This window comes from Bicyclus anynana, chromosome 15, assembly GCF_947172395.1.
Source record: "Bicyclus anynana chromosome 15, ilBicAnyn1.1, whole genome shotgun sequence".
NCBI classification, from domain to species: domain Eukaryota; kingdom Metazoa; phylum Arthropoda; class Insecta; order Lepidoptera; family Nymphalidae; genus Bicyclus; species Bicyclus anynana.
The window spans coordinates 6,196,175-6,209,030 of record NC_069097.1 but is presented as its reverse complement, the minus strand read 5'-3'; the positions used below and the strand labels follow the sequence as shown (position 1 = coordinate 6,209,030).

At 36.5% G+C, this 12,856-nt stretch overlaps 1 protein-coding gene across 2 annotated transcripts in view; it reads left to right on the top strand.

Annotated features, from left to right (window-relative positions):
- The window catches only part of LOC112044711 (collagen alpha-1(XV) chain), a 231,299-nt gene extending 220,801 nt beyond the window's left edge, over positions 1-10,498 (top strand). For both annotated transcript variants that reach the window (XM_052885828.1, XM_052885827.1), the window contains 9 exons: positions 46-304; positions 1,284-1,384; positions 2,454-2,546; positions 3,589-3,726; positions 5,391-5,521; positions 6,332-6,511; positions 7,597-7,740; positions 9,063-9,146; positions 10,350-10,498. In XM_052885828.1, coding sequence (XP_052741788.1) covers positions 46-304; positions 1,284-1,384; positions 2,454-2,546; positions 3,589-3,726; positions 5,391-5,521; positions 6,332-6,511; positions 7,597-7,740; positions 9,063-9,146; positions 10,350-10,455 — 1,236 coding nt within the window. In that variant the 3' untranslated portion in view covers positions 10,456-10,498. The remainder of the gene's footprint in view (positions 1-45; positions 305-1,283; positions 1,385-2,453; positions 2,547-3,588; positions 3,727-5,390; positions 5,522-6,331; positions 6,512-7,596; positions 7,741-9,062; positions 9,147-10,349) is intronic.
- Positions 10,499-12,856: the final 2,358 nt, after the last annotated feature.

Below are 12,856 nucleotides of genomic sequence, written 5' to 3'. Positions count from 1 at the left end.
TGGGTATATTTTTAAAATATTTTAAATGCATCACTATTGTTGTAGTTACGAGGTGAAAAGGGGGATAGAGGATACGATGGCGTTCCTGGTATAAAAGGAGATCAAGGTCCACCTGGTCCTATGGGCCCACCTGGACCTAAATCTGATGCAGTTCAATACATACCAGGTCCACCTGGACCACCCGGTCCCCCAGGAGTACCGGGTACCCCTGGAGTGTCAATCGTCGGACCAAAAGGCGAACCCGGTGTCAGTTTTGTTGAAGAATATCCAGTACATGGCAGTACAAAGTTTTATGGGAAACCAGGTATGATTTTTAAAAGTTATCTTAATATAATACCAGAGAGTACTCTGGTATTAAATATCGACAGAGATCTATCAATGACCTGTGAAATCTTCTTTGATTTTAATAGTTGCTAAGTAGATCATTGTATCCAGAAACATGGAAATAATAATAATAATTTATGTATAAATTATATCTAACTATTTATTTTAATGCACGCTGCCGGATTTTAGTCCCAAAAAGTCCTTTAGATCAGTTAAAGGCATTAAAAGAATTACATGAATTGAAAGAAAAGAACAAGGAAAATCCATGTAAGTAATTGAAACAATATAGTAACGCCAGGTAATATAAAAGATAGTTGGAAGTTACAAGAACACTACTTACCGCTACCGAGTGACATAAGACAGTCACTCTAAGCATCTTCAAAGATCGTGTTAAAAAATACTACTTATCTACTAGACTATGATAATTATTATTTAAGTAGTTCTGTTTATTTGTTATGTATAATTATGTATGTAGGTGTATTTATATATTAATTATGTATTTGGGTGTACTCATATTTTGTTTATTTATGTATATTTAGTATGTAATTGTATATGTAGTTTAATTTAGTATATTATTTTTAATAGTTTAATTACTATAGGTATGTTATATTGCACTATCCGCTTTCCTTTCTTTAAATGTTTCATTTAAGGTTGTCTGGAGGACATCGCTTTTAACGATAAGACCGCCTTTGCGCATCTTACTTTTCTATTTTTTTTCTCTTATTTTTTTTTGTATCCTTCTCTTATCTCTTATTTTTTTGCAATAAAGAATTAAAATAAATAATAAATAAATAAATACTTATTAAGGTTGCCTGGAAGAAATCGCTTGCGATAAACCTGTCTTTTGTGACGTTCTTCTTACTACTTTTTCCTTCTCTTTGTGTTCTATGAAGTGGTATAGAAATATAGAATAAATTAATAGTGTCTAATAATTAAGGGTTACTATATTTATTTTTCAGTATCATCTAACACAGAACCCAAGCCATACCAAGATGAGTCTAATGCTAATAAAAATATGTTGGGATCAGCAGTATTTCCAACGACCGCTGATTTAATGAAGGTATTTCTTTACTAATTTGTACAAACGAAAAGGAGATTTAAACCCACGTCTTACTAGACACGGACATAAGTTAGTTATTTCTGCATATCGTCTCCAAAGAGTTAAAAAATCTTTTGTGGGTTTGGGTGTACTCTTCTATAACAAGATCCCCAAGACTGTGATGGACTTGCCAATGCATAGCTTTAAGCAATGTGTTAAAAAACATTTACTTAGTCGAGGTTACTACACTATTGATGAGTTCCTTAACGACAAAGGTGCTTGGAGGCCATTGGATCAGCTTCCACCTTCACACAGGAAATAAAACTATAAGAAATTGTAAATGTTATCAATTGTAAATTATAATACTGTATGACTTTTTCAAAAGAGCAACTGTTGAGTTTCTTGCCGGTATCTTCTCAGCAGAACCTGCCTTCCGAACCGGTGGTAGAATCTTTACAAATAGTCAACTGACGTGTCAAAAGTGCTTGTAAACTGAGCTTACTTGAAATAAATGAATTTTGAATTTTGAATTTGAATTTGAATTTGAATTTACTTATATTTAAATAGGGGAGATCGGGACTAAAATTTTCGAATTTTATTTAACCTCAAAATGTTCTAAGAATAGGTATTTGATTTTAGTATTTATACGATGCGATAAAAATCAACTTTATCCACCTGCAATATTAATAAAACTCAGCAAAATTACAGCGAAGATATCTAAATAAACAACACTTCTGTATCAAGGGTATGATGTATCGATTCAGCCGATAAGAATTTAGATAACAGACTAAGAAACAAAAGACGTATCGAACATTGATATTGAAAATAATAAAACTAATACCTCGAGTTATAAAAGAAATCCGTAATATGAGGTTAAAATCATCATCATCATCATATCAGCCGATGGACGTCCACTGCAGGACATAGGCCTTTTGTAGGGACTTCCAAACATCACGATACTGAGCCGCCTGCATCCAGCGAATCCCTGCGATCTCCTCATTTCTGATTCGATCACGCAGAGATACTCCTAACATAGAACATAGAGGTTAAAATGTCATGCAATATTTTTAACCTTTTATGATGTCCTTAGGTGGCTTCGACAAGTCCTTTAGGTGCACTGGCATACGTCGTTGAAGAACAGTCTTTATTTGTCAAAGTCAACTCAGGATGGCAGTATGTTCTTGTAAGTCTTGGTTAAGAAAATTATCTTAGTAGTAAAAAAACCAACCGTAGTTAGAAATATTTAGAGCGCAGTCCTAATAACAGTAAATCTATACTAATTTAATAAAGCTGAAGAGTTTGTTTGTTTGTCTGCTTGAACCAGGGCATGCACCTCTAACTTTTCAGTTATGTACATTTAAACAAGTTAAACGTGTCTCAAACGGTGGGGGGAAAACATCGTAAGGAAACCTGCCTAACTGTGAATTTTCTTAATTATCTGCATGTGTGAAGTCTGCCAATCCGCATTGGACCAGCGTGGTGGACCAGCCTTAAACTCTCTCATGCTAAGAGGATATTCAGCAGATTTGAACTCAGCAGAGAGCTGAATATAGATTGATAATGATTATATTAATAGACTTACCTTAATCTAGATGATAAAGATTCTTTGGGTCTAGCATTCGACAAAGACAATAATTATTTGAGACAGGATCGCTTTTAATTTCACCTGATGGATATGTAGATATGATCTAGGTAGGGTGGTAACTAGCCACGGTCGAAGCCTCCCACCAGCCAGACCTGGACAAATTAAGAAAATCTCAATCTGCCCAGCCGGGGATCGAACCCAGGACCTCCGTCTTGTAAGTCCACCGCGCATACCACTGCGCCACGGAGGCCGTCACTAGAGGTCTAATAACGAAGTCGCAGGCGCTCGCTAGTTATTTATATGACGAACTCTAGCCGTGCGTATGAATGGTAGACAAACAACCAGCGCCGGCCCGAAGTAAATTTTAAAATGGAGCGAGATACTAATTATGGCGCCTCTCCTGTTTGCTCCTAATAATATGTAGATACCGATACCAAATTATGAGTGTAAAGTAAGAATGCGAAGCAAAGATCTCGACCATACTCTGGGGTAATCAATTGAAAATCAGGCGCAGTACCGTCTACGTCGACTAGGATTATCATTTAGGCGCTCTCTACGATTTGGCGCCTGGAGCGACTGCTCCGTTCGCCGTATGGACGAGCCGGCCCTGCAAATAACCATAATGTTACAATGTTTTTAGTTGGGATCTCTAGTCACACAAAATATCCCGGTCACTGTAGCACCGACACCTGCTACTCCACCCATGCCTGCAGCCAGTCTGGTGCATATGCCACAATTATCAAACATGATCGAAAAGACCTTACCATTGGGACCTAGTGTGAGTATTGACTTATTTAATGATTTGCGAATGTTACGATTCTTAAATCAAAGTAGCTTACATACAAAATCATAATAATATATCCATATACATCCAGGGGTCATGCCTGCCAGCACTACAGCTCTCAACTGTAGTACCGAGCTGAGGCAGCGCCCCTTTCAGCTGAATTTCTTTATTATATTATTATACTAAGTACAGACAGAGGAACTTTGTAATTTAAGTAGGTATCTTTAAGTAGTTTGTAAGCTCTGTTAGTATTAGTTTGTAATTTCTTCTTCTTTTTTAATTTGTATTTTTTAGCTGAATAAAGGATTTTACACTAAATCGCACTAAACATAATCGACGTTCTATAATAATAACTAATAATAACTAATTTTTTCTTTCGTCTATATGATAATATATAATAAATCTTATGTACGCTATATTATAATTAGGATTTTTTACAATAATATATAATTATTTTAATTTTATTTTTTTTTTAGATTTTTTTTTCCATATTTTCCTCGCGAAAGAAAAAACAATATGGGATATCACAATTAACAGCTATTCACACTAGAATTATGCAAAAATTAGAGAAAAAAAGTATAATTATTTATTTATTTATTATAACTTTACATACATACAACCGACCGACTATCATTTATTTTTATGTATATACTCTTTATGAATGAACCTTTTTTTTATTAGTCAAATAGTCAAAATAGCATTATAACGAGGTCTAGATTGAGGATTATTTGGTAGGATGTTTTTCCTCTGTATTTATAATTTATCTTTTAAACTTGAAAATATTATTTTATACCTATACCACGCGGTTTCTCCCACGTAATTCCCTTTCCCGTGGGATAACAGGGATAAAATATAGCGTATTATATACAGCTCGTGCGAATTAACTTGACACCTGAGTCAAATGATGTTTGTACTGTGTCCAAAGATTAGATAAGTTACGTGCTTACAAAATCACTGCAAACAGTGATCCGAATGTAGCTACTCCACTCAGAGCATATATGCACAATTTTGTGTTGACATTATATTATACTTATGTTGTATTCTCCTGTTTAAAAAACTCCTGAAAGCCCACTTAAACTAATTTTTATAAATTAAATAAAAAACTATATCACCGTGCCGCATCTAGTCGCACATTACTCTCTGGTAATGTCGACCGGCCGCTGTTGGTATTTTTTTTCAATGACTACCTACAAATAGTCATTGAAAAATTGAATTATTATGTATTTTTGTTTATCACGTTATAATTCTTATTGTATAATTGTTATTATATTTTTGTTTATAGTTTATTTGTTAGCACTACTTTTTACTATTCTTGTACGCTCAAACTGAAATGTACTAGCCTGTAAGTTTCACATAAGTGAATGAGTTAATTCTTAGTTAATAATAGATATTTTAAACCCATGTTTATAATATATCATAGTTTTTACTATTCTACATAAGACACTTTTACCTCGTCCACAAATAAAACAGCGTATAATGATATTTAGAGTCCTTTTCATGAAAGAAGTCCCGCGGCTATGAACTAAAATTTACAGCGCCTTACACAAATAACAAAAAGACCGTCTTTACTAAATTACAATGAGCGCCATTAAGACATTAGCGCCACGTCTGGGGGACCTTTTTCATGAAAAGGACTTTACATTTTTTTTTGTCAACAGCTTCGTCTGATAGCTCTGAACGAGCCGTTATCGGGTAACATGCACGGTGTCCGTCGAGCTGATTATGCTTGCTACAGACAAGCGCGGCGAGCTGGCTTGAAGGGGACATTTAGAGCTTTTCTTACTAGCAGGTATGCTTTTCAACCGACTTAAAAAAAAGGAGGAGGGTTTACGAGTCACGTGATACAACGTCGGAGTATGTAGTTTCAAAACCACACAGGTCCCTTAGTCATGAGCTGGTTTTTGCAAAGCGGCAGCGCGACACGATCCAAAATGCGACGCGGCGGCGCACGCGTCTGCTCGCAGCGCACGTTGAGAGAGGAGTTGAGGGTTGAAAAGTGAAGGTTCCGTTACACTCTCCGATGATTCCACGTGCCGCGTTGTAAGGACCAGCTCATGCCTAAGGGCCTATCAAAAATATAAGCCAACTGACCCGTTGGTCTCATGTTAAACCTCGTGATCCGATCACGAGGTTTAACATGAGACGAAGACGATCTACTTGTAAGTTTGAATTCTGAGTAGGGCTATGAAATATTAAACTTTCGATCTTCCATTAAATACTAAAAATAACGCACTAAAGTGAAGCCGTCGGTTCCCATTGGTCCACATCTGATAGTGATCCTTACACGAGTATTATGATCATCATATGCCTTCCAACTCCTATTAAAACAACCTGATAGGTCTAAGCTCCATTTCCCTTGTCGGAGATCTAACCCTATTCTAGATCGTTATAATGACGATGAAAACTAATCAGAATATAAATCACTTACAGTGCAATTCATAGACGTTGTGGCGGGTTCATCTGCTGAGTGTTGAATTAAAATTCTATGGGTTTGAGAATTCGACACTCGGCGGGTGAATGGTCCCCTGGGGGTGCCCCTGCAACGTCTATGAATTCCACTGTTAGGCTAGTAAAAAAATAATAACTACTGTTTTTTTAGGATTCAAAACCTCGACGCGACCGTCAAATATTCTGATCGACACATGCCAGTTACAAATATACTGGGTGATGTTCTGTTCAAATCATTCTCCGACATTTTCGATGGTAACGGCGGCGCCATGTTGGGTCCTGTGAGAATTTACAGTTTCAATGGAAAAAATATCATGATGGATTCAAATTGGTAAGCAATCACAAATGTATTTTATTCTTGTTTATGTTTGACTTTAGTTTGGTAGTTCAAGGATTAATTTAATATGTATTAAAATCACTGCGTTGTTCAACATTAAAAACCACGATTTCACGATTTTTTTTTATTTTAATGCACACTTTTATACTAATATTATAAAGAGGTCAAGTTTATGAAGTTGTAGGGGTAATCTCTCGATCTACTGAAACGATTAGGAAAATTCTTTTACCAATAGAAAGCCCCGTTTTTTGTGAGTGTCACAGGCTATATTTTATGCCCGTATTTTATCGTAAATTAATTAACGGATCCCGGTCATTATTCAAAACTAGCGGACGCTCGCGACTTGGCCGCGTGAAATTTAGTTTTTCACAAATCCCGCGGGAACCATGGATTTTCCGGGATGTGTAATGGAAAAGTAGCCGGTGTGTTAATCCAGAGTATAATCTATTTCCATTCTAAATTATAGCCAAATCGTCGTCAGTAGTAGCGGCGTTATAGAGTAACAAACATGCACACATCCAAACAAACATCCGTACAAACTTTGGCGTTATAATATTAGTAAGAAGTAACATTATCGCTAACTGCATTGGAGCAGCATAGCCTAAACTCCATTTTAAACCTTTTTTAAAGTGGAAAGCCTGCCTTGTAGTTAGTTGACCATTAAAATATACGAGTAGTTCGTTTAATATAATGAATAATTCTATATTCATCGTCATACCAGCCGATGGACGTCCATTGCAGGGCATAGGCCTTTTGAAGAAACTTCCAAACATGAAACATCACGATCCTGGAACGCCTGCATCTAGATAAAATTGAATAATTGCCGAGAAAACCATAAAAACAACCCTTTCTATTTCCCATACAAACGTTAAAGAGTCAAGGGGTAGGGGTAGGGTAGGGGTAGAGTAGGGATATGGTAGGTTAGGGTAAGGGTAGAGTAGGGATAGGGAAAAGGTGCACATAAGTCAAAGCGAAGCTTGACCGGCTCCACTAGTTGCATATAATTATTCATTATTATCAATATAAGTTATTATATATTTGTTGAGTTGAGTAGAGTTAACGTTCAATAATAATTTCAGGCCACAGAAGTTGATATGGCACGGTTCACATGCCAGTGGTGAAAGGGCTCTCGACACTTTCTGCGAGGAGTGGCAGAACGGTGACCCCACCAACAAGGGCATGGCGGCTTCTCTGTACTCACACAAACTACTTTCACAGGAGAGGTAAACACTTGTATTCAAGCTTTTAGGGGTCCGTAGCTCGAAAGGAAAATACGAGACCCTTACACTTTGTTGTCTGTCTGTCTGTCAAGGTCCTTTATTTCGAGAATGCGTGGAGATATCAAGTTGAGATTGAAACCAACACAAATCTATGATTCTTTGGTGTTGTGGAAAAATCAAACTTCTTCTATTTTTACGTAATAAAAAAAAGAAACGGCCGTTTATTCAGCAAAAAACGCATAGGCATTCCGACGGTCAAGGGAATTAAAATTCAGGTTCGTTAAAAACTGTGCAATACGATTCTTGAACTATTTATAATGTATGCTACGTACGGAACGCTGAGTGGATGACTCCGACTTGCGCTTGTCCGGTTTTTTTATATAAGCAATATTTCCATTCTCATCCAATTCAATCAGTCGGGAAGACTGACATTAGTCCAAAAAGTATCTAAGTACAACAGTACAACAACAAGTATTCACATAATACAATAAAATCATTAACATGTAGAACATGCGGAAGGTCCGCTTTTTTATCCTTATTAATAATTATAATTATTATGTTTTATATTTATATATAATTATCCTTAAAACACGAAGGTAATGAATATCAAGTAATGATTTTTAATTTTTGTAATTTTTATTATAATGTATTTTTGTCCTTTCTGACAAGTTAAATGACGTAGGTTCGTAAATAAAAATGTATTATTAGGTATCGTTGATTTTTTCTTATTCGGAAAAAGCCTTAATCAATATCAAAGTCAAAAATTGTTTCAGTGAGAACTTATGTTAATTTTGAATTGTTAATACATTTGTAATTTAACACAAACACACACACAACAAACTTTCGCGTTTATAATATTAGTAGATTAACATATTTTTAAAAAAATCTGTACCGTTGCTCGTCACCTAACTCCTTGTAACCATCTTGACCGATTTGGATAAGGATGTTATGCTATCCCGGTCCTGTGCTCATAATAATTGTTGATAATAGACATAATTTTAAATGTTTCCCGGCTCCTGGACTATAAGATTAATAATTTTTCCCATGTTAGAAGAAAGAGGTCTCAACAGAATTAGTGATTAAATGAACTCACCTGTAAATGAAGTATCATATTTATGTAAGTCGCTTCATTCACAAGATATAATAATAACATCCCGAAATTGATGGGAAAATCATTTCCATCAATTTCGGGATTTTCGTGCATAGTTGCTTGCAAGTTACTACTTGGTAAAAATTATATCTGAAGAATGAAGTGATGAAATATAATAATCGACAATTAATGGTCTTGACGATCCTGACTATCTAAATAATATCATTATTTACAGATACGCGTGCAACAATCACTTTGCAGTATTATGCATAGAAGCAACGTCACATATGAATGTACGAAGAAAAAGAAACACGTTAAGGTACATGAAAGATTCTCACTTCACTTGCATAACTAATTAATTTTCTTTATTCTGCGAAATTGGAAAATTGGGAAATTGCGTCGGGTCTTCAATTCGTCAATACCCCAAAGCCTGAAGACAAAAGTCTTTAATGAGTGTGTCTTGCCTGTTATGACGTATGGAGCGGAAACGTGGACACTGACAATTGGCCTTATCCACAAATTTAAAGTCGCTCAGCGAGCTATGGAAAGGGCTATGTTAGGAGTCTCTCTGAAGGATAAAATCCGGAACGAGGAAATCCGTAGGAGAACGAAAATAATTGATGTAGCCCAAAGAATTAGCAAACTGAAGTGGCAGTGGGCGGGCCATATCTGTCGTAGAACAGATGGCCGCTGGGCAGACGTGTTCTGGAGTGGAGACCGCGTACCAGCAAGCGCAGTGTAGGACGTCCTACAGCTAGATGGTCCGACGACATCAAGAAGGTAGTGGGAAGTGGCTGGATGAGGAAGGCGGAGGATCGTGCGTAGTGGCGCGCTCTCGGAAAGGCCTATGTCCAGCAGTGGACGAATACAGGCTGTTGATTGATTGATTGATTGATTCTGCGAAAACTCTAATTGACTTGACTTGAATTCAAGAAAAACAGACCTGGGAAGGACATAACAGATTAGCCTTATTATTTATTGGCCTTGCATATAATTATGATTAAAATATTCATCATAGCCTGCGAGCTGTTCATCACGATTGCCAAATATTTTTAATACGATTTGTTTGTTTGTTATATAGCTACAAAAGCACTGGACCGATTATAAAATATAATTATTATTATAAATAAATCTCCGTTTCCGGAAGATGATCGAATCCGGTCCGGGGCATGCACCTCCAACTTTTCAGTTGTGTGCATTTTAAGAAATTTAATATCACGTGTCTCAAACGGTGAAGAAAAACATCGTGAGGAAACCTGCATACCAGAGAATTTTCTTAATTCTCTGAGTTTGAGCACTTAGTCCGAGATTAAGCAGGTATAAGCATATAGCATATAGCATAAGACTCTCCCAAAAGCTTGCGTTTAATAATATTTATAGAGGACATGCAATTTTTTTCACCTTGAATTTTAATACCTAATATTATTATTATTTTCAACGCAAGATATACCGTATTTAGTAAGCTGTTAATGATAAAGCATAATTATTTTGAAGACTAAAACTTTTGTTTTTCTCATTTCAGGTTTAATATAACATCAGTGTCAGATGACGAAGATTACCTTTACAACGCGGACGAGTATCAACAACTGTTGGACGATATATTTGCTCAACCTTTTAGGGAAAATTAATTTTTAAGTTAAATTTTCCTATAATAAATTAATTTATTATTCAGTATCATATGCGTCCACACTTTCCTGGTGTATTCAATTGAATGGCCTAGATTCCTAGCTCGGGTCTATTTAGGATATTATAATTGTTTTCTTGATTTGATCAAGTCTGGTGTCAAATGTCAGCCATCCTATATTTGATATGGTAGTTACTTTTACCAAGTTAGCCCGCTTCCATTGTACAATCGCAGATCGAGATCGCAGTGAAGGGCTGTCATGAATATTAAAAAAAATATATTAAAGCCTAAAATACAGTGCAAAATAAGTGTGGATGTAGTATAAATTTAATATAGCTACTTAAATTCGCGCGGGTGCAATGTATGCACGTTCTGAGTGATAAGCGTACAGCGGGGCGATAAGCGGAGCGTGCACCGCCATATGATTGTAACTTCTTAGCAAATAAACGCTGCACGTTTTTCACTCGGCGCTAGGTTAAAGCGGGAAAACAGATGGTAAACTAACAACACGCCATGACGCCATGATTTTGACCCAAGTCAAAACATATAGGTTAAGATCTAATAATAAAAATTCTCTATGTTACAATTTACAAGCATTTACGGCCGAGTTATTAGCTAAAAAAAATTTAAAGAGTAATAGATTCCTCAACCTTAATTGCTCAACGGTTAAGAAACCGAACTCAACGCCGTTTCAAGAAAGTAAATATTTTATTCGTGCATTGCTAAATATTTAATAACCCAGATTTGATATGAGTGGCGTAAATTACGAGGCGGCAATTTTCTGGCATCAATTTCGTGGCGTCACTTTCGTGGCGTCAACTTTGCGGCATCGCTTAATGTGGAGTTGCGTGTTGCCAATGTGTTCCCAGCTTTACTCAACTTTTGTATGAGATTTTAATAAAGCTTGGTGTTCATACGAGATTCCTATTAAAGTAGTCCGTATTGTTGTTTACTACAATTTGCATTAGTACAACAACTTTATAATATTACGAGGCTTGTTAATATCATTATGTAGATATTCTATTTTCAGAAGACGTCTTTGCTTTACTTGTCAAGGTGCACCTGCCAATAGGTGCCTTTGAGTGTTTAACTGAAGGAGAGTCTGAAAAACAGAAACATGTTTGTAAAATACAATCAATATCTGTGACTTTTGCTAAGCAACGGCTTTTTAGTATCCCTATAATATAATGCGTTTATACTGTGCTTCGCAAATGAGTTGCGAAGCTGAAGTGGCAATGGGCGGGGCACATAGTGCGAAGAGCCGATGGACGTTGGGGTCCCAAAGTGCTGGAATGGCGACCCCGCACTAGTAAGCGCAGTGTTGGCCGACCCCCCACCAGGTGGACTGACGACATCAAGCGAGTCGCAGGGATTCGCTGGATGCAGGTGGCTCAGTATCGTGATGTTTGGAAGTCCCTACAAAAGGCCTATGTCCTGCAGTGGACGTCCATCGGCTGATATGATGATGATGATGATGATGATACTGTGCTATCATCAATCAGTGTCTTCGAAAATGGAATATCTATATCACGCAATACTATTATTTATAACTTATACATGTTATACAGTATTTTTGGAGCCTAAAAGCTTATGTTTATTAGTCTGAGGCTAAAAGTTTATCTTGCTTGAATGCGTTTGATTGTTCTTGTATAATTCAGATAATGATGTACCTACTCATAAAAACATACAACCGACTTCAAAATTATACTGAAAAGCGAAAAATAACATCGTATGTGCTACCTTCTCAGTTTGCTCAGTGCGATCAGTTTGAAGGCGGAACCATGCACACAAAAAAAAAAGATTTTGACGAATTGATAACCTGCTCCTTTTTTTGAAGTCGGTTAAAAAAAAACATAAAGAACTCATACCCTACGTTGGTGTCTTAAGATGACGTCAATACGTTTCGCGTCTGTAAGCGAATTCGATGTGTTATAAAATTCAAGGCCCCGATCGAAACCGGAATCGATTTTGGAGAACCAGTTATTTTAGATAAAATATAGATATTCTGCGTAACGTCTACATCTACAGCTTCGTTATCTGCTGTACTTGTCGAAACAAATAATATAATAATAGCATTAAAATAGCCTCTAGCACTTTGAACAGGAATCATTTACTTCTCCATAATAAACTCCAAAATAAACTTACCCGGACCGAACAATGAAGCATGAATTATTTCCCACTCCATCATCAACGAGTCGTTTTAGCGCACTACAGCCATTGACGGTCAATTATTTTTACGATTCTGCAGCGCAAACGGCAGCGAGAGTTTCATAAGTCGAGCCGTCGTGCGTGCAGCCACCAATACACGATCAGTTATAGTCGTGGGTACTGAAGAAACGTGAGGATAATTGATCGTCAATGGCGTGCGAGACGAAAAGTGTGGGCCAATTTTAATGATTCTATAA